Here is a 20,834-nt window from a genome sequence, read left to right as displayed (position 1 = left end):
ACAAACAACTCAGCTTTGATCCCATTTTGTGTACTGTACTGTAAGAGAGAGCAATGAGCAATGAGCAATGAGCATCGGAGGGGGCGGGATTTAATGCAGAGGTAGTAGAAGTCGCATTCATAGAGCCTGGTTTGCTTGTGATTGGATCATTGCCATCCGCCAGTCTCATGCATTCTCCGTAGCCATTGTTGGACTGAGATGCCACCTGACAGCCTAATCAATCCCCTGCAGCGGGAATTATGCACCACCCCAGTCTGTTCACCTTCTGGCTCTCAGGTCTGATTCTTCCCCACAAATCGATGCAGACTCACTCGAGTTCAGACCCCTTAAGAACTGTAGATCCTCATGTGCTAGCAAAGCAGCGAGATCCCCCTTGCCGAAGTGACTAGGCAAGCCATGTGCACAGGGTCTTTGGGGAGAGGTCCGAGGATTTCACAGATGCTGACCCTTCTGGCTGCTTCAAGACCAAAAGATCAAGAGGACCAATGAATGGGAAGCACACCCAGAAGGTCCAGAAATGCGTATGTGGAGCTTCCGGTTGTATTCCCTAGTGTCTACAGAATGAAGTAGTGAAGATCAGAGCTCCGTCATCCACAGAACGAAATGACACTTTCGCCTATGGAAAAGCAATAGGCCAACGTGCTCATTCTCATACGTATAGATTACATGAAAAACAAGATGAGTGGTTTGCACTGGTATTCGGCTGATTTCAAGACAAATTCATACATGACCTACCACCTGCTCCGGGACTACCTCGCCATAGCTTGTAGTTGATGAAGGTATGCCATGGTATGAGAGCCTGAAAGGCTAGGTGACAATTCTGCCATCCGTTTGTGTCAGCAAGGTCGCTGCATGGGCTCTCATTGCGTCGGAAATTGATTGATATGCCCCTGCAGATGACCTTGACTAGGAACAACGCTGGTCCTTGATTTCGACCTTATCATCAATTTCGTCATGAATAGTCAAGAGCGGTCGCAAACTCCCGAGCAATAGACTGAATTCCGAGATTGTGCGACAAACGCAGTATAAAACCGTCCTGTCAGAGTCGACAGCTCCACCACTGCTTCGTTAACTATGCATAGTCGTAGGGAAGCAGCGTAGTGAGATTCGGAGCATACTGCGCTTGCTGTGCGGGGACAAGGCGATATATTTGAATTTGTATCCAACAATTGAAACCTTTGGCTCTAATGCTGAGCCCCAATAATGAAAGGATTGGCTATGTGTTCCTTGATGTCATCACTCGGCCTGTGGTAAGATCGGGCCCATAATGAAATGGACATAATGAGGTGGGAAGCCCCTGTAGTATGCGAGGGCATCCTGAAGCAGTCCATACGTCAGACTCGCTTTTAGACTGATTTTAGCGGTGCGGGCTGCAGTGAACATATCGTGCCGAGCTAGAAAGGAGGAAGTAATTAGCCTTTGAACCCAGGAAGCCTGAAGAGCTAGGATGACGAACCCCACAGGCTGTGAATGCCTGACAATGACAACCCCGCCACGACTGTTGACACAAAGTCCTGCTGATCGTGTCGGGCTTGGTCCACTGTCCACTCGAGGAGGCTAAAGATTGAGGCGCCGACAGCCAACTTGCTTCCCATTCTGAATCCTTCTTTGGTACCTGCGACAATACCGTAATATCTCCGTGTCTTTGAGTAATGCCACCACTCCAGTGAAGACTTAGGCTGTCGATGGGCGTTCTCCGCGCGGAAACGATAGGCCGACATTCTGTTGCCACTGGAGAAACCAAGAAAGAGACCTGTACCGAAAGCCGTCGCTCCTGTTAAGAGCGTGCGCCTTGCGCTAGGTATCCCTAGTCTCGGATTTGGGTCGAGCGATGCGATTCGCTTCCGCAGGACCTCGGTCGCGTCTCGTGGTTGCTGAACATCCATGCTGAAATAGCGGTTAAAGATAACCCTCTAATTTGGACTATGCTGAGCAGAGCTCAAAAGAATTATATAACCTTGTTCGATGCTCTGACTTCGAGGGGCGATCGGTGGGGAAGGTATTTTGCTTTCTTGGAGAGAGAAATTGGTGTGAGGTGAATGAAATCCAAGTGTCGAGTCCGGACTCGACTTTTGGCGGCTCGCCGAGCCTCGATCTCCTCCAAAGGCACCGCGGACCCGCCAAAGCTCAATCAGAGTCCCGGCCACCCAACTCCAGAATCTCTAAGACGAACGCCATGGTAAGAGCCTCATACTTGCTCTTCTTCTTCGACAAGCGTACTATGCTAATACTTATAATAAAATGTATGAATAGTCTCAACCCGATCCGCTCAGCTGGACTCTGTTGTTCAAGAAGCACAGAACGACCGTGCTTCTGATGCTCCCTCCATCCGAAACGGTCGCCGCCGCCAAAAATGCACTACTCCGATCCCTTCAAGCTCGCGGCCTGACCGATATCAACGGGGATGTCATTCCAGTAAACGCTTCTGACATTGAACTTGGGATTCCGGTAGACAGGAATGATCTGGAGAAGGGCTGGACAAGACTTGAGGCTGATGACCCCGACTTCAATGTCGCTGATGCGCCCAAACGAGGAGCCGGAAAGAAGGCAGCCGGCTCGCTCACCCTGTTAGCTGCCGATCTCAAGAATGGTCAATCGATCGCCTTCAGGTTTCAGAAGAGTACAGGAGAGGAGTCTGAGAAGAACGAAGAGTTGGCAGATCAAGACTTAGAAGATCCAGGCTGGGATGTTGTCCTCCCAGCCTTTGAAGACGAAGAAGAGGATCAAAATTAATTGCCATGTCTGATTGACGTTGGTTGCATATGGAAACCCAAGTATATTGCACGCTTCCTCACACCGGATAAGCCAGTCATGCTCAAGTCAGATGACGGACAGTCCAGAGATCTCAGTTATATTGCGATCTTAGGCCAGGGTTGTTACCAAGTCTTAAACAACAAGCCTATCTAGATCGCGTAGCCCATCTCGTTGGAGAGCAGACGGCTTTAGTGAGTTTTCGCGGACATTGCTTCAGTATGATTCCTGATACTTGTGCATCGTTTTGCTATTGAGTTCATTTTCTGATCGGGTACGTCATAGATCCTTTTTATCTGACTAGGGTATAATTATCTGTTGTAGGCAATGGGTTCCGTGGTAGTACAAGTCCCATTCATTGCATTCCTGCATCTTGCTGATAGGCTTACATCATGATATGAGGCATCAGATTAGTGGGAAAACGCTACCAGACTAAGATCAGAACCAATGGACTATATCAGACAAGCATTTGACATGATAGCTTAAAATGATCACGTAGATAGCCGATTCTACTTATTTGCAATGAGGGTGGGGAACATCAATCAAGGGTGCGTGGTAATAGATAAATGCCGGGCGTGCTCTTTTGGACGCGACCGGCAAGGGTGCCTTAGGCGGCTGGAAGAAACCCGGAAAGAGCACGGCAAACTTACTTTAACCACACATCCTACGGTTGCTCGGAGCAACAGGGCGGTGGAAAACACGCCAAATGTCAACAGCTTGACTGGAGATCGAACTAGTCTCAGCGTCACTCAACAGGGGAGACTCATTGGGGCTGTCTGATTTAATAGGTCCACAGTCAACATTCCTCTCTCCCACATTTCGTCGATCCAGTTTATCCAGTTCTTCGTTTCTCTCAATTGTTCTTTCTTCGTTCGCTTTGTTGACGGTACAGGGCGTCGCTCCCCTCGATAGCCGACCTTCGCGTTGAATTGCCTAGAGGGACGTGACGCCTCCGCGGTGATAATTGATCGCCTTTTTGCAAGATGGCCGACGCCTCTTCCATTACTGTCGCGGTCAGAGTAAGACCGTTTACAATTCGAGAGGCAGCACAACTCTCAAAATGTGAAGATGGTCCATTATTCCTTGGTGACGGGTCACTGGCGGCAGCGCCGACACCCAAGCTTAATCAAAAGGGTCTTCGCTCTATCATCAAAGTCATTGATGACCGATGTCTGTAAGTTGCACAGCATATCATGCGTGGACCATGTGCATGATCTGACCGAGCTCCTGTCGACTAGTGTTTTCGATCCCCCTGAGGACAACCCTGTCCAGAAATTCTCGAAGAGTGTCGTACCAAATGGCAAACGCGTCAAGGACCAGACGTTTGCTTTCGATCGGATCTTCGACCAGAATGCCTCACAAGGCGAGGTCTACGAGTCAACAACTCGAGGCCTTCTCGACAGTGTTCTAGATGGGTACAATGCTACGGTGTTCGCTTACGGTGCAACGGGTTGTGGAAAGACTCATACAATTACTGGAACCGCCCAACAACCCGGAATCATCTTTATGACGATGCAAGAGCTTTTTGAGCGTATTGACGAACGATCCGATGAGAAGGCGACCGAAATCTCGCTCTCCTACCTGGAAATTTACAACGAAACGATTCGTGACTTGCTTGTGCCGGGAGGTAGCAAAGGAGGTCTGATGCTCAGGGAGGATTCCAACCACTCAGTCTCGGTGGCTGGCTTGTCAAGCCATCATCCGCAGAATGTCCAGCAAGTGATGGACATGATCATGAGGGGCAATGAATGCCGCACAATGTCGCCAACGGAGGCCAATGCTACTTCTTCGCGGTCGCATGCGGTTCTCCAGATCAATATCGCGCAGAAGGACCGGAATGCGGATGTGAATGAGCCCCACACGATGGCAACATTGAGCATAATCGACCTTGCAGGAAGCGAGCGCGCCAGCGCTACGAAAAACCGAGGCGAACGACTGTTTGAGGGTGCCAACATCAACAAATCCCTTCTAGCCCTCGGAAGCTGTATCAACGCGCTCTGCGACCCCCGAAAGCGAAACCATATCCCTTATCGGAACTCGAAACTTACTCGGCTATTGAAATTCGCGCTGGGCGGCAATTGCAAGACCGTCATGATTGTCTGCGTCAGCCCATCGAGCCAGCATTTTGATGAGACACAGAATACATTGCGCTACGCCAACAGGGCAAAGAACATTCAAACGAAAGTCACGCGGAATGTTTTCAATGTTAACCGCCACGTTAAGGACTTCCTGGTGAAGATCGACGAACAGATGGCTTTGATCAATGAATTGAAGGCTCAACAGAAGAATTATGAAAAGCTTGCGTTTGCCAAATTCAAGAAGCAGGCCGAAAAGAAGGACGCCGTCATGCGGGAGGGAGTGGCTCGTATCCGCAACGCTTACGAACACTCGTTGCCAGAAAGGCAAGAAAGGACCAACAACATGATCAAGTTGAGACAGATTGGCCGCCGGATCGGACTGCTGTCATCTTGGATCGCTGCGTTCGATCACGTCTGCGCATCTTCGGAGGTTGAACATCCATTATCCAATCTCATAGTTATCCGCAAAACAGCGCAAGGAATCCTTCTCGAACTGGAGAGTAGCAGGCAACACTATCATCAGCGGTTAGCGAAGTCCACTTGGGACCGTGGTTTGGTCAGCGCTGTCGAGCATGCCATCCGTCAGCTGCAGGAGTTCAATTTCAATGACAGTAGCGATATTGACAACATCCATCGCGAAGCAGAGTTTCTGAGAGCGAATACAGAGCGCGAGGCCCTATCAGCGGTTGCTGAGCAGGACAAAGCTGGAGACGCAGCCACCGTGCAAGTGCTCCTTCAAGCGCAATTCGAGATGATCTCCGAGATCAACAATATCATGGAGATGAGTGAAGATGATGCTATTGAGACAGGCAGAAAGATTCTTGCTAAGATGCTCAGTTCCTGCTCCACTGTGACATCTAGCCTAGTTAAGCCTGACGGTAGTGTTCCGTCTCTTCTACCAGCCAGTCCCATCAAGATTATGAGCTCTCCTAAGCAGAAGAAGAGGGTTAGTCTGGCCGCCGCCGCGCCCATCGCTCGAGTCACACATGCACCTGTGATCTTGACTCCAGCAGCCCCACCTTCCCCTACCAAGGGATCACCCCGACGTCGCAAGCTGAATGTTGGAAGGAAGAGCGTCAGCTTTTCGCCCAAAAAGGCCCCGCCAAAGCCGACCAAGAGAAGTGTGCGGTGGAGGGATGACGAGGAAGATGGTGCTTTAACGGAGGTCCAGAAGACCCCTCAGAAACCCGGTCTGGCCACGGTACCAGAAAGCAGCCCCAGCGACCCTCCATTGCCTCGAGCATCTCCTATCCCACGTGGAATCCCCGTACCTACTCGCAATTTCAGTCCGTCCAGCGGATCGTCTCCTATTTCAGCCGTACCAGAGCCCACGTTGAACATCCAGAAGAACAATAACAGATTCAAGACTGGGTTTCTGTCGAAAAAGAACGGTAGCTCGCCAATGGGACCCCCTCCTACATCCACGCTTCCATTGTCCGACAATGAGAACTCACCTCTCCGCGACATTGACAACAGTAGCTTCCTGAACCGTTCGTCAGTCGAGCGCCCCTCGAGAATTGCGGTCCGAACGCCGAGCGGAAGCTATACCAGCAGCCCTGCCTCAGAAACCAAAACCGCAACAAGCTGGAAGGCAAGCAAAGATGACGCGATTAAGATTACGTCTGCAATGAGGCGCATCTCGGGAGGCTCATTCGGCATTGGGCCCTCAGCCAACGCACTCCGTGTTCATCGTCGACGAAGTCCAACAGCCGTCGCTTATGGCAGTTCCCCGACGGAGAGTACCATGTTCACCGCATCGCAGGCGAGACGCATGGTCAAGAGTGAGAAGGAGGAGACCAAACCTCGTGTGCTGAGTCCCCGCGCTCTCCCGATCATGAAAAATACACAAAGGCGAAGCACGTTGGGGGGAGATATCCGCCCACGTGATATCAGTCTTACGAGTCGCGATGCCATTCGCCTCAGCATGGTGGCGGCCCCTACCCTGGAGAGACCTCCAGAGAACCTCTATCCCAGCAATGGATTTGGCATGAGGTAGATTTGAAATTGTTTAGTATCATTGCATTGGTGATATGGGTTGCTGGTACGGTGTTTCGGAACAGATACCATTTGCTTTCTTCTATCTTGAAATTGAGACCGCACGATCTGGGATCCGGTTTGAACAATATACTATACGTCTTTCAGCTGGATGAGTTTGAGTTTCATCCTGGGCTTGGAAAGACATTTTATTTTCACCTCTTATTTCACTGTTGATGGTTTATGCTTCTTTCATTTTTCCTTGAGTAGCATACACTTTTGCTCGGGATTTGTACTGTACAATAACAGCTTGCTGAAAGGCTCCGGTGGCTATTTTTGCCTCTGCACGGGGTTATGAATTAAGCGCCCCCTACTACTCATGATGATAATGATAACTTCTAAGAAGCACACATTGTATAGACAGATGAGAGCTGAGTAAGTAGTTGTAGTTAAGTGACTAGGTGCCAGTGGCCACCAATCTTATGTCATGCGCGGAATGACGCCACCAGAGCTGGGGTATGACAAATTCATGATGGCGAGCTTCCGAGACCAGAGGCACTTATTTATCTTTGTACAGGTACAGGTACAGCTCGCTTTGAACTCCTCTACAGCTACAATTGTGCTCAGAGTCCTGTACTTATCTGCCTACCCTTCTTAATCGACAGGAACCGGAAGTCGGATCTGCAGAAGGGATTTGTCAAGCGCCCCTCTCCGGCGGAAACCAAAGCTTCAGGTGGAGCAAGAAGCGCGATCGCATAAATAATCATTGATGGCCTTCGCTGCGCCCGCTTTTGGCTCGACTTTTCTCTCTCGGATTACCCGTCAGTTCTCGACCAGTTCGCCGTTCCTTGCGTTGACCACGCCTTCCACCTCGCGCACCATGTCGACCAACACGCAGACCGCCACGGTAGCTGCCGGATGTTTCTGGGGTGTGGAGCACCTCTTCCGCAAACACTTCGGCAATGGAAAAGGTCTTCTGGAGGCCAAGGTCGGCTACTCAGGCGGACACAGCGCGTCCCCTTCCTACCGTGCTGTGTGCACTGGTGAGACTGGTCGTAAGTGGTTCCGTGAAGGGGAGGGAAAAGCTTGTCGAGCCGCAATCGAACTGACAGTTTCTGGTCGCTTGCAGATGCCGAGGCCCTGCAGATGACGTTCGACCCCTCTGTGGTCAGCTACCGCTCCCTTCTAGAATTCTTCTACCGCATGCACGACCCCACCACTCTGAACCGTCAGGGCGGCGATATTGGCACCCAGTACCGCAGTGTGATCTTCACGCATGGCGAGGAACAGGATAAGATCGCCCGCGAGATCACGGAGAAGGTCTCCCAGGAATGGTACAAGCAGCCGGTGTCGACCGCAATCGTGGCCGCGGGCCAGTGGTGGGACGCCGAGGAGTACCACCAGCTGTATCTGAACAAGAACCCTGATGGTTACGAGTGCCCTGCTCAGTATGTGCAACGCCTTTCCTTGTGTCGATGCGAATGTCTTTGCTAATCGGTCCTCTTCTTTCTACCAGCTTCGTGAGGTCGTTCCCTCCGCTTTCTGCTTGAATCGCGTGTAAGCTTTGAGAAATGAGATATGTTATCATGCCGGTTGTATGAAATAAGGATTGTTAGATCAGTGTACTCAATTGGAAAGGGTTCTGTTGTCAGTCTGTGTTTCTTGGAGATGAGGAGATTCGCACCTAGTTGTTGTGTGTGTTTAGCCTTTGCTAAGAATATTGATGGCCCCGTCAAGTAGGACTGGCTGCATGCTCGGCTCCTAAGCTGTCAAATGCTGCCCGGGCTTATGATGTACGTCAAGCTTGCTAGCAGAGGCTTTCGTCTAGTCTGTTTGTTCGTCGGGAATGGTAAGTGCCAGGGGATTGAAGTTCCCTTAAGTTTCCCAGCATGTCTCAAATAGGCAATATCCCATCCAAGAGAAGTGACTCGGGCTGTTTACACACTACTTTTCTCAAAGGAGAGTCTTGGTTTGAGATATCGTTCTGCATTACTTCTACATCTGCACTCGTGTTGAGTGTCTCTTTCAACCAGGTCTATCTTTCCACTCTTGATCTGGGCCTGAACAAGAATGTTATGACAGAGTGACTGACACTAGGTTGCTCTTGAACGGAGATTTCATACTTCCAGAAGCCAAAGTGATCCAAATCTACTCCGCTAAACTCGAGAGGCTCCGTTGTGAATGTCCGCCGAGTTCCGCGCTGTCGAAGTCTGTAAAGGCGACTTTACTGTTTTTTACTCTACTCTCATTCACTGTGTGTGTGTTCTGCCACCATAGTAACATCCTCATTTTCCTCGAAAGCCTCCCACCTCTTCGCTCCATTTCCCCCTCTTCCTCTGCCTACTTATACCTTCTTTCTTCCTCTCTTCCTCTTTTCCTCTCTCCCTCTCTTCTTTCTTTCCTCATCACCTTCTCATCTCTTCCCCCATCCTCTTCCCCAACCTCACCCTTCTTCTTCTCTTGTTCGATACCTTCTTCATCTCTACCATCCCCAGTTCCCTCATTGTCATCAGTGACTTGTTCGCTTTCTGTTTGTTATTCTTCCTGATAAAGTACACCTGCCTGGACTGTCAGTTTCCCCTCGACGGCAGCCAGTGTACATCTCACCAGTCCCCAGACACCTACCTTCCTGTCAAGATTTCTTTTGTGGGTGCCCAGGAGACTCTCTAATCTGGAGCTTGCATTGGAGCCCCAGTTCACCGTTGTCTTTGGATCATCGGCTTCTTATCTCTATACGTCGACGTTTTCGTCGTTCTGACTACCCTCGGAAAATACTCCAGTATTGCTTATCTGAGGGTTGAACAATCTGAGACTTCTTGAGTAGAGTCTCAAGCCGATTCCTGAAGGTATGTTTCATCATATTCGCGTGAGCGAGGCTCTCTGCTGTCGATCTGGACTAACACGCGCGTTCTCCTCACACATGTTAGGTCACTTACCTTACCCATATACTCCAGGCCACCGCGTCTGTTCCGGTTCTCGGCGTCAAGACGGGCGGTTGCTCTTGTAGTCAATATGTCTGTCAACTCAGTCGATGCTGCGATGGCTGAGGCCCTCAGATACCTGACTCAGATTACTTCTTATGTGGGTGCTTCTATGTTGCAATACTCGTGGGTGGATTTGAATCACTAACTGGGCTAGTTTCGTGACCGCCAAAACAATATTGATGTTGCCAATGAGATCGGAAAGCTTAGTGCTTCGATCGTCACTCAAGTCCTCATTGGCGTGTCTAATATTCCGGTCTCGGACTATCTACTCGCACCACAGGTAAGAAGGCTTATCATCGATGAAACCACAGCTGCAGAAACGCTAATTTCCTACAGCCCAGTGACAGTAGTCAGAACTCCATTGAAGGATACGCTGTTAACAATCAGGTTCAGCGCACCTTGGGCCCCGCTTTCTTTGGCGAGGACCAGCAGGAGAACCAGCGCAGCCTTGTGTTGCAGCAGGCACCTATTCATGACAATCAAGTCCATTCAAGTGGAAGCTGGGCTCGAGTCGTTGGCACAGTCCCCGAGGGACCCGCTCACGCTCAGGAGCTAGTGCAGTATCTGTTACCTGCCTCCTTGACCTCGAGCACACTTTCCCAAAGCCAGAACAGTGAGGAGGAGGCAGGATGCCCAGAGCTGACAGCCGTGGGACTCATGCTCACCTCGTCCATTGTGCCAAACCAGACTGAGGCCAAAGCGGGCGTCATCCGCATCTATGGCAAAGCCTCCAGAGAACATACCCAGTATATTACTACTCGCATCCACGAGGGTGCGCTGCAGGAAATCCGCGTCGAGGCCGATGACAGAACCCGTGTGACTTTTCAGCTGGCGACCTCGGCGCTCGAGTTTCTCAGGTCCAACCGTCAGATGGAAAGTGTTATGGGATATGGTCGTTTCGGTGCCGGCTATCGTGTTGAATTGGCTGAGATCGTGGACTGGAACGAAGACCTACGTCGCATGAACCAGCCTATTCGTGAGCGTCGCCGCCTCTCTTTCGCCAGAAAGAGACTTTTTGCTGAGGGCATGACCCCTGATAAGTGGAAGCATGACATCCGCCAGCTGGCGGGTCCTGGCGCTACCGACTTCCTTTGGGTTTTCAATTCTGGTAACGGTAAGAGAGCAAGCACTATACGTTGTTGTTCGCTTGATGGCCTGAATCGCTGATTGTCTTCTAGCGACCGCTGTTTTCAACAGCACCACTATTGCCCGTCGTGTGCTTGAGACGTTCGAAACTTGGAAAATCGGCCGCAACGTCTACAATGGTGTCTCAGTGACCTACTCCTCGGACCCCTGCGAGAAGGAACTCGCGTTAGTTCGCGAGAGCCGTCCCAACATGGGCCGAGGCTACGTGAAGCGGGTCATCCGCTAAGTGTAATTGTCCTTTGTCGGGGATAACTAAGCCCTCGAAGGTGACGATTGAACCTGGAGGTCAACCAACAATATCTGATTAACCTGGATTTACAACATGCAAGTGGTGCGAGAAGGTCAGGAGAGGGCGAGGAAGGATACAGAAACAGTGATGAACTGAAAAAGTGGGGAAAAAAAGAAAAACGGCAAACCAGAACAAGGGTCTAAACCGTTCGCTAGTTGGAAGTCCTGTACGGAATGTTTGTCCGGATGCTGGAACAACGTGGCCGCCTGGTGCGCACGAACGATCCGGCCCGGGCTACAATCCCAGGATGCCGACAGGCGCACGAGCGGTAGTGAGTTATTCCTTTTCCTTGCAGGGGTATTCAAGCCCCGCGTGTTGGGACCCTCGTTCCTGGACTTGTTGTATTGCTCATGCTACATTGTCTTTTTACTTACATTTACATCTACCATGGTAATAAACCTTTCACGGATGTTGTTACTCCAAGGTGCGGAATAACGTAGCAAAATTTGGATCCAGTAGTACTTGTACTGAGTAGCAAGCACTCTGTCGATATCGCTGCTTGCCTGAGTGGCGAGAACGAAGTTTGGAGGAGTCAATCGAGTCATCCTGTGATTGAGCAGACTCACGACGAGTCTATCCCTGACTTTACCCGTAGACCCCGGTCATCAAGTCCAAGCGAAGCGAAGATCCTGCCGACCATGGGAGAATACGATAGCCACTTCCCAAAAAGACCCCTGATCTCAACCGCTACGCTGATCAGTTCCGTTGACGCTCTGCCCTAGACCACCTACGGATCTAACCTCTCTTTTCAACTGCCAGTTTGATATAGCGTGCAGTGAAGATCAACGGTACTTGCACATGCAGTAGTAGGCCTGGTTGGCTTCTGGTTGCTGTTTGGGGGAGTAGGAAATATGGGACCTTTGGAAAGCACGGATCGACATTACTCGACGACTCACTGGGACAACACCGCTCCTCCTCTCCCCTTTTGTGTAAGTATTCATACAGGAAGATCTCCTTGCTTCATGCCTATCGAGATGAGTTTCAGAGCGGTGGGTGGGTAACTGTCCAGCTTCGTATGCTTGGCCGGGGGCTGAGCTATCGCTTGGATGCTGAGGTAGAGGTAGTTTACTCGTAGGTAGGTTTCGAGGGAGGGATCGTGTTCTTGACATTAGGAGAGGGAATCTTACGTTCTGCTCTGCTTTTCCGGGGATAGTCTGTGTACTCCAAGGCTCTAACAGCACGATGGATCTTCGGGGTCGTTGAAATCCCTTTCTGAGATATTCAGGTCACTTGCTTTTTTCTAGGTAGAGATTCAAAGGAAGTCAGTTCGGACGACTCATCCTGACAAGACTTCTTTTACTGCACTGTAGCTATCTCAGCACCATGATCAAGATGACTCGTTTATATTCCCTGCTCTTCTGTTCTGTCCCTCGCCCGCCGCCCCTGAACTAATCAACTGGGGTTAGGTCTACGGTACCAGTAGTTCAAGCTGAGCTGAGATTTATTTTTTCTATGCAATGCCAAGGGCTTAAGACTCAAAGAAAGAGTCATGAGTACAGTATAGCGACCCTGCCCGCCCCACTGGATAGAATAGTCTTTTCAACCCCTGCATATCGGCGCACGCAATCTGCAAAACAAAATAAAAGGGGGGGGGGTCACGGGTTCCGGGCCTATTATTGGCGGAGTTTGGGGTTCATTGATTTGGGGGGTTCGAACGAATAAGGTTCAGTAGACTTTTGTGCGCTGTGCTTTCTTGGGGGTTGTCGTTCCGTGCGGGCGTGCGTTGAATGGAACTGGGTCAATCTTTATCTCTTATTTACCTTTACTGTACGTTGTTGGAGAGGGTGTTAACTCGTCGGATTTGTGGATTGGATTCTTATCGAGAAGTTATGGGTTCTACTTCTGATAGTCCATAACCTACACTGTAGTACTTTTTGCGGTCGGGATTTTCTTTGGGGTTTGATGGTTGGGCCAATTGATTGGCGATTAATTGCTTGGGCTTGGGGTAGGTTTCGGATAGATGAGTCGAATAATGAACGGCGGGGACCTGGAAGCAAAGCCGTTGGAATATGGAACATCGAACATGGAACATGCGATTGCTGGGGTCGGGTGGGTGGCATGTTGCTTGGGTACGGAGTACCGACTACACTACCCCCCAGCCAGGGCTTCCCTTTCATGCATGATTGATATCGATGGGAATGTCCCTCTCTCTTGTCTATCCTTTGTACTGTAAGTCTCAGTCGAGGACACATTCCATGGCTGACGGGGCGACGGACGAAGATCCTAAAAATAATCCTAGACTCGAAGAGGCCAAGAACCGTGGAAAAGGCCGGAAGAAGTCACTTTTTCAAACTAGTCAACTTCGAGTAAATAATCTGGTCGGCTTTCTACCCATGGTCAAGACTCAGGAGATTTCGACACGAAATAATCAGAAACCGCTTTTGTGGGATTGTTGACTTAGAGTCATTACTGGCCTTGAGTCGTGGAGGATTCGACGTTGATTACTCTACGAGTACTACTTACTGCCCGTGAGAATCACAACACATCTTCTTGCCCCTTACGAGAGATAAGGAACGGGCGGAGCAAGCGGCAAGGCAAGGTCGTCGATCGGGGGCAAGGGACCCGACCTCACTGAGGTAATCGGAATGTGCGCGTGGACAGACAGCAGTGAGGGTTTAACACACCGTGGGCGTCAACTTCACCACGAATCCGGTCATCTCTTTCCGAGAGGAGGCGTCGACACGGCCCGACGCCATCGAGATCTAGAACTGAGTGGAATATTATCCTGTCACTGCTCTCACGGGCGTGAAGTCAGGTAGCTTCGCATCTGGCCGTTCACGACCAAGCCAGCTTCCCGAATGTGTCGGCGAATCGCTTATCTGTCACAGCTCCGGGCGGATGTCAGGTGAGAATGTGGAACGAGTGTGTCCGAGAGCAGGGCTCAGCGCATGGGGAGTCGGGGACTGGGTAATAAACTCAGGGCAGCTCCATCGAGTTCTAAGACATTTTTTGTGGGCGTGCGAACCATTGACAATTGGCCCTGAGCCAGGATCGGAGGTTCTCCATTTTGGTTCATTTGGGCTGGCTCCATTGGAGGTTATCCCCGGAGGGAAGGTCGACAACAAATGCTTCCTATTTTAGGGGGTCCAAGACTGACATCTTGACAGTCATGGTCAAGCCTAGACCTGACGGAGGCAGGCTGAAGCGACTCGACGCCATGAAAATGAATAGTTAGAATAATGAGACGAGTCAGTGCACCAACGGGCAGTGAGTGGCGGAGATAAGAAGAGCCCTGAGTCAAAAGCAGCGAGGGATTAGCTTGGAGTGTGAGTGGGGTTCAGGGTCCAGAAAGGGACTAGTGGAGACAAGAACCCTGAGAGAGTGAGATTGAGAGAGAGAGAGAGAGAGAGAGAAACTCTCGTGTGGAGAGGAGAACGGGCCAAGAGCATTTCGGAGACCGAGGGAAACAAGAGAGACCGAGAAAAATCAGGGGAGGGTCCTGGGGAACGGAACTTGGAAGATCAGAGAAAATTACTCATGTAGCTTAAGGAATTAGGGAAAAAAAAAACACGGAGAGAAAAGGGGCCTGAGGCAATACTTCGATGCCGCATTCACATCCTCGTGGCCCAGTCAACCAGTTGGTGGTTGTTGGTTTGACTTACTTGGCATACCACACTCGCTTTGAAGAGTTTCATGCTGCCGTCATCAACCCTTCGGAGCATTGATGCAGACAGTCAGTCTCTCTTTCAGTCAATCATTCTTCGCAAACTACCAGGGGGTTACTCGGGGAGATCATTACGTCTTCTGCGATAACAGTATCCAGTTGAAGTAGACTCTCTCGTATCTGGTCTACCCAAGGTTACTTACCACTAGCTCGGCAACTAGCGTGGGCCATGCACTGCAGCCAGTTATGTAGTTGTTGTTAGATTAAATTACTGCTTGCTATTATTTCCTATATATGATCTCTCCCTCCCTCTTTCCCCCATTCGGGAGGTCAAACCCTCGTGGTACGTTCGGTCTTCGCGATTTCTCTTCGCCTTGCAACTTCCTCCCGGTTCCCTCTTTCTCTGTTCTTTCTTCTTTCTCTCTCTCTCTCCTTCCTTTCCACTGACTCACTCACTCACTCACTCACCCACTCGCTATCTACTATACTACCACTCTAGTCGTGATTCACTTCCCCCATTGTCTGCGGTCCCTCATTCATTGGCGCACTCGTTGACTGGATCTTCGTCGAAACCGGTCCTTTATATACTGTATTTTTATCCTCTGGATACCGAAAGAACTGGTGATTTTTGGTAAGTTCCACCGTTGTTGCTTTTCGTGGCTCAGGAACCCGCTCTGCATCAGACGATAAGACATGTGCTTCCCGTCCCGGGCACAACTTACAGCTTGGCTAATATATATGACCTGCCCTCGGCGCCTTTCCAGATCTTCAGTGATTTTCAAACTCCGTATCTTTCGCCTATCCTCTTGTCGACCTCTTTCCCCTACTCGTTAGCCAGATCGTGGTCTCGCAGAGTCTGGTCCTGCTGTCAATATGCACTTCGCCTCCTCCCTATTCCTGGCCTCGTTGGCCGCCACATCCGCCTTGGCTTCCGCGCCCACATGCAGTACCAGCTCGCAATGTCCGGAAGAGTACCCCTGCTGTTCGCGTATGTGCTACTGGTTGAACTTTGACCTTCCCTTCTGGTCACTAGTTGCTAATCTTCTTCATTAGAGTATGGTGAATGTGGTACCGGTGCTTACTGTCTGGGTGGATGCGATCCGATGTCGTCGTTCTCTCTCAACTCTTGCGTTTCCGGACCCGTGTGTCAGAGTAAGACCTACACGTGGGACAACCTGGACAATGCCGCCCTGAACACCAAGTATCTCGGAAACTCTTCGGAAGCCGACTGGGTCTACAGCGGCTACCCGAAGATCGAAGACGGTAACCTTCTGTTGACTATGCCCAAGAACACCGTGGGCAGCCTGTTCGCCAACAACCATTACGTCTGGTACGGCAAGATCTCCGGCAAGGTCAAGAGCAGCCGTGGTAAAGGTGTTGTCAGCGCATTCATCCTGCTATCAGATGTGAAGGATGAGATTGACTTCGAATTCGTCGGTTCTGATCTGGCTAATGTCCAGACCAACTACTACTGGCAGGGAGTTTTGGATTGTAAGTTCATCACCTGAGCTCACATAGTTGTGCTGCTGACACTCCCTCTTTAGACAACAATGGAGGCAAATCAGGGGTTAATGGCAGCGATACCTTTGATGATTGGCATGAGTATGAGATCGATTGGACCGAGGATGCTATCACTTGGTCTGTGGACGGTAAAGTCACCCGCACCTTGACGAAGGAATCCACCTACAACGAAACTTCCAAGACCTACAAATATCCCCAGACGCCTTCCCGGATGCAGCTGTCATTGTGGCCTGCAGGCCAAGCTAGCAATGCGGAAGGAACAATTCAGTGGGCTGGTGGTGAGATCGACTGGGACAGCGAGGATATCAAGGAGAAGGGATACTACTACGCCACCTTCGGAGAGATTACTGTTGAGTGCTACGACGCCCCGAACGGTACCGTCTCGACTGGTGACAAGTCCTACGCTTTCGTTGGCGAGGATGGACTCCAAAGCTCCGTCGTGATCACCGACAACAGCACCGTTCTCGCCTCTTTTGGGGCTACCGGCTTGGATATGGATCTCGGTAGCAAAAGTTCCAATACCACGGGCGACAACAGCACGGTTCCCGAGAACCGTGGAGGCTCGGGCAATGAGCCTGGCGCCACGAATTCGACCACTGGCACCAGCACCGGCACGAGCAGTGGTAGCGCCAGCGATTCGACGGGTTTCAGCCAGGGTACCTCAACCGACACTAGCTCCAACGGCGCCGCCTCTCCGAGCGAACGTGTTATGAGAGGCTCCTTCTCCGCTGTGTTGGTCGCAGTTGTCGTTTTGGTCACTCTATAAACAGAGTCGATAACCTCCGTTTTTCCCTTCTTGAACATTCTTATTCATGTATCTGCTTGGCTCATACCTGGCCCGACTCACCGCCACTCCTTTACGACTTCAGCGTACCATTCTTACTTCTTGATGTTCTATATCTGGCGCATTGATCGCCCTTTCCAGTTTCGACCCCTTACTACTACTATTACCTTTCCCAGTGGATGTCTTGATGTTTTTAATGATTGCGCATCGGAGGTTGCGTCCTTGTTTTGTTTTTGATGTCATCGAAATGGCTTTACAATACCTTTACTTAATACCCTTTTTGTTTCCGTATCGGCATGGGTATGCTGGTTGGTTCCTTTTATGTGCTGTACCGTAGAAAGGTACCTTCGAATCGATAATTCAGACCCTTTCCAAACTACGTGCAAGCTAGACTGATTGATCTGGAATTGATGGAACGCCACCAGTCTCACCTTTGACAGATAGATAGTCTTCAATCTTTGGGTGCGCTTTACATAGTCCATGATGAAGCATATCTACAGAAGAACTTCGTGAAAGACCTTCACCAGACTGACGAGTGCTGCAACAAATACTACATCTACATCAATAAATAGCGGAAACTTCCACTAAAAAAACATTCCAGCCATACTCCACACAACCCACCCATCACCCATTGCATTCACCATCCAGCAACCATTTTACCCCCCCCCTCACCACCCGCATCCTGCTAATCAGCCCAAAGTCCAAACAGGAACCTACCTCGAGGAGCTGAAGCTGGAGTGGATACATGTCCCATACCCTGCTCTTCTACACCAGCAAAGCCCATTTACCATGAACTAACATGGTCACTCTCTATTAAGAGCTCAGCACGCCTAGCCAGACAATAAATCTTGACTCCGTCCCGTTTTATACATACGACTCGAGACTTGACTAGATAAATATTCATACACACGTACACGCACACGCACACACACACACACACACACACACACACACACCAGACAAGACAGACAGGGAGACAGGGAAGGTAAAGTGGAAGGAATATGAAGACTGACAAAACCGGGGAGGCAAGACATGTCTACCAGTCCACGAAGAGGCGCTGGTGAGAGAGAGAGCTAGGGTGCTCGATCCTTGCTGTGTAGATGCTGCTGTTGCGGCGTGGTCTTGTGGTTATGCGGTTGGTTGCTCTGGGACTGGTTTCGAAGGTGGGCGTTGTATTAGGTTATATGAGTTGGGAGGGTTTCTCGGGGCTTTGGCTTGAATAAAGGGTGGGGTATAGATAATATTGTGCAGGGTGGTTGGGATAGGGATAGGGGATGGGTGCATTTGGTTAGTGTGGAAGAGGGGTGCTGAATATGGTGGGTGGGATCCTTGCCATTGTGCCATTGTGATCAGATTGATTTGGACATTGGATGTGCTATTCGGAGAGAAATCCCATGCTAATGTGAGACATCCAGTGTTCGTTTGTGGATAGCTACTTGACTATACCTAATTCTAGCTCAAAGCAGACCAATAATCCCTAAATCACGTGATCATAATCCTCCGTACGCCAGAATATCCATGCAAATAGTCACGATATAGGACGGTAAGTAGTGAAGATGGTACGCGATTCCTCGCTGCGCGCGGCTCTACTCTCTAGTGAACTCCACCGCAGCTGCAGCCTTCCTCCGACAGGGAGCGCTTGAACTCGCCATGGTAGGCGTCCAGTCCCTGGGTGCGGACATCCGCGCCGAGTGGGTCGCCCAGCCAGCCGAACGACGATGTATCGGCCTGGTCCTCGGCCGAGGCCATGGACCAATACTCGGAAGCTTGTAGCTTGTCGGTGACAGACTTCAGATCGAGATCGAGATAGTTGGTGAGGAACGACCCCACCTCGATGTTCTCGTTGTTTCCAAGGAGCGGCCAGGCATCCTTGGTGGAAGAGGCGTAGATGTTCACGTCAACAGCTGCGACCCGTTAGCATACTTCAAAGACAATAAGACAAGGTGAGAACATACCAGAATGTCCATGCGTTGCCCATCCGATCTGAGCTCTTCTGCTCACAATATCTGCAAACACATATTGAGGAATGATGGGCGAGTCCGGATCAAGCACGGCCCATACTTCCTCATCAGTGGCATCGGTAATGCCGAGATCCTCTTCAAGCAACTTGCGCACGTACTTCTTCTGCGCGGACGAGTCGCTTTTCTTCGAGACGTAATCATTCAGCTTGGCACTAACATACTCTGACGAGTGACTGGCGTTGGCCAGTACCCCGGGTAGCCACTTATACTCCGGATAAGAAGCATGGAGCTGTCGTGCAGCAGCTAATCCGCCAGTCTCGTGGTCGGACGTGCTCACTACCACACCAGGGGTGGAGTCTTTCTCAAGGAAGTCCAAGACAGCCGCGAAAGCCTTGTCGTAAGCCAATACCTCGTTGACTTGGGCAGCAGGATCGTTTCCATGGCCAGCATGGTCGATGCGTGAGCCCTCAATCATGAGGAAGAATCCTTTGTCGCTGTCAGCAGTAGCTTCGCTAAGAGCTTTCAGCGCCGTGCGGGCCATTTCCTCCAAAGACGGGTACACATCGTTCTGGCCACGACGGTCGATCTCGAAAGGAATGTCCTTCTCGGCGAAGAGACCCAACAGGGGCAACTTGACGTCTGCGCCCTCGTTCAGGGAATCGAATCCTTTGCGGTCCTTCAGGTAGTGAAACCCGTTCGTCTTCGCCAACTCAATCAGGTCACGATCATCGGCCCGACAACTTCCTTCAGTCGAATTAGGCAAGAAGTGGCAGCGACCTCCACCCATGATTAGATCCACGACACGGCCCAGAGGGTGTTCCCCGACCTCCTGTTCCGCGATCCGGTCTTCATACTGTCGAAGGTTCACGTGAGAAGCGAAGCAGGCTGGAGTTGCATCGGTAATACGGGTCGTAACCACCAGACCCGTCTTGTAGCCTGCGAGAGCAGCTGCCTCGAGAACCGTACCGCAAGGGGAGTGGTCGGGCAAAACGGAGATGGCACCATTGTAGCTCTTGAAGCCGCACGAGAACGCAGTCGCGCCCGCGGCGGAGTCGGTCACGAGACTGGAGCTCGACCGCGTCCTCGAGGTGCCGATAATGTGCTGATCAAGGACGAGGATTTCGTCAAGCGGAAGTCCTTCCGTGTATTGTCTGTAGTTTCTGGTCATGGTGAGACTGGCTGGGCCCATGCCGTCGGACACCATGAAGATTAGGTTGCGCTTGCCGGTCGGCTTCCCCCCGGGGCCCCACGAATGCTTTGAGTGATCATTGACTCGACTAGCTTCGTGCTGATAGACAACAGAAAGAACGATGACGGCGACGGTAGCGAGCAAAGCCCAGGTAAAGAGACCGACGTCTTTCCAAAATGCCCATCCCCGACCTTGGGTACGGTTGGTGCGTTCGCCGGTGAGCAGGGCATCCTCTTCCTCGGCGTTGCGGACGGATGAGTGATCGGAGGACGGGCGCGAGGCCAGGAGCGGCTCTTGTCGCGCCATGTTCCTGCGGTATTGCCTCTATCAGATATAATATGGATGTATCAATGCGCAGTAATGACAGTAGATCTGGATGTCATGAGAAATGAAGAAGGGGAGACAGAAGACAGGAGAAAGAGGAAGAGAAGAGGGCGAAGTCGGAGCTACAGGTGCAGTTCAGTTCAGCTGATAAGCAAGCAATCATCGGCCAGCGTGACCCTGACTTGCTGTTTCGGGTATCGCGTCGTACGGGGGATCGACGTCACCGCCT

At 50.9% G+C, this 20,834-nt stretch overlaps 8 protein-coding genes across 8 annotated transcripts; 6 read left to right on the top strand and 2 right to left on the bottom strand.

Moving 5' to 3' along the window:
- Positions 1–1,260: 1,260 nt before the first annotated feature.
- BO97DRAFT_308842 (uncharacterized protein) lies at positions 1,261–1,826 on the bottom strand (the record flags this gene model as incomplete). The annotated part of the gene is made up of 2 exons (XM_025691189.1): positions 1,261–1,394; positions 1,457–1,826. Coding segments are annotated over 2 exons (504 nt in total), but the record flags the coding sequence as incomplete, so codon positions are not given.
- A 292-nt stretch (positions 1,827–2,118) lies between these two features.
- On the top strand, positions 2,119–3,057 carry BO97DRAFT_408978 (uncharacterized protein). The gene is made up of 3 exons (XM_025695973.1): positions 2,119–2,179; positions 2,254–2,970; positions 3,037–3,057. The coding sequence occupies exons 1-2, from the start codon at positions 2,177–2,179 to the stop codon at positions 2,731–2,733; spliced, it is 483 nt and encodes a 160-aa protein (XP_025546682.1). The 5' UTR covers positions 2,119–2,176; the 3' UTR covers positions 2,734–2,970; positions 3,037–3,057.
- Positions 3,058–3,513: 456 nt separating this feature from the next.
- On the top strand, positions 3,514–7,173 carry BO97DRAFT_378398 (kinesin family protein). The gene is made up of 2 exons (XM_025693106.1): positions 3,514–3,925; positions 3,990–7,173. Exons 1-2 carry the CDS (start codon positions 3,735–3,737, stop codon positions 6,823–6,825), a joined length of 3,027 nt encoding a protein of 1,008 aa, XP_025546681.1. The 5' UTR covers positions 3,514–3,734; the 3' UTR covers positions 6,826–7,173.
- On the top strand, positions 6,866–7,228 carry BO97DRAFT_249942 (uncharacterized protein). The gene has a single exon (XM_025690842.1). The coding sequence runs from the start codon at positions 6,976–6,978 to the stop codon at positions 7,159–7,161; it is 186 nt and encodes a 61-aa protein (XP_025546680.1). The 5' UTR covers positions 6,866–6,975; the 3' UTR covers positions 7,162–7,228.
- A 133-nt stretch (positions 7,229–7,361) lies between these two features.
- On the top strand, positions 7,362–8,689 carry BO97DRAFT_481245 (peptide-methionine-S-sulfoxide reductase). Its single transcript, XM_025700803.1, has 3 exons — positions 7,362–7,858; positions 7,933–8,251; positions 8,320–8,689. The coding sequence occupies exons 1-3, from the start codon at positions 7,573–7,575 to the stop codon at positions 8,351–8,353; spliced, it is 639 nt and encodes a 212-aa protein (XP_025546679.1). The 5' UTR covers positions 7,362–7,572; the 3' UTR covers positions 8,354–8,689.
- Positions 8,690–9,543: 854 nt separating this feature from the next.
- Positions 9,544–11,314, top strand: BO97DRAFT_249903 (uncharacterized protein). The gene is made up of 5 exons (XM_025690841.1): positions 9,544–9,649; positions 9,731–9,884; positions 9,942–10,067; positions 10,124–10,901; positions 10,966–11,314. Exons 2-5 carry the CDS (start codon positions 9,816–9,818, stop codon positions 11,157–11,159), a joined length of 1,167 nt encoding a protein of 388 aa, XP_025546678.1. The 5' UTR covers positions 9,544–9,649; positions 9,731–9,815; the 3' UTR covers positions 11,160–11,314.
- A 4,385-nt stretch (positions 11,315–15,699) lies between these two features.
- utr2 (putative cell wall glucanase (Utr2)) lies at positions 15,700–17,113 on the top strand (the record flags this gene model as incomplete). Its single annotated transcript, XM_025692164.1, has 3 exons — positions 15,700–15,814; positions 15,880–16,317; positions 16,371–17,113. The coding sequence occupies 3 exons, from the start codon at positions 15,700–15,702 to the stop codon at positions 17,111–17,113; spliced, it is 1,296 nt and encodes a 431-aa protein (XP_025546677.1).
- Positions 17,114–18,509: 1,396 nt separating this feature from the next.
- BO97DRAFT_408974 (alkaline phosphatase) lies at positions 18,510–20,690 on the bottom strand. Its single transcript, XM_025695972.1, has 2 exons — positions 19,087–20,690; positions 18,510–19,035 (listed from the first exon to the last, which is right to left on the bottom strand). The coding sequence occupies exons 1-2, from the start codon at positions 20,585–20,587 to the stop codon at positions 18,725–18,727; spliced, it is 1,812 nt and encodes a 603-aa protein (XP_025546676.1). The 5' UTR covers positions 20,588–20,690; the 3' UTR covers positions 18,510–18,724.
- Positions 20,691–20,834: the final 144 nt, after the last annotated feature.

This window comes from Aspergillus homomorphus (assembly GCF_003184865.1).
Source record: "Aspergillus homomorphus CBS 101889 unplaced genomic scaffold BO97scaffold_64, whole genome shotgun sequence".
In the NCBI taxonomy this organism is placed as follows: Eukaryota; Fungi; Ascomycota; class Eurotiomycetes; order Eurotiales; family Aspergillaceae; genus Aspergillus; species Aspergillus homomorphus.
The sequence above is the reverse complement of the archived record's forward strand: the minus strand, read 5'-3'. Positions and strand labels throughout refer to the sequence as shown.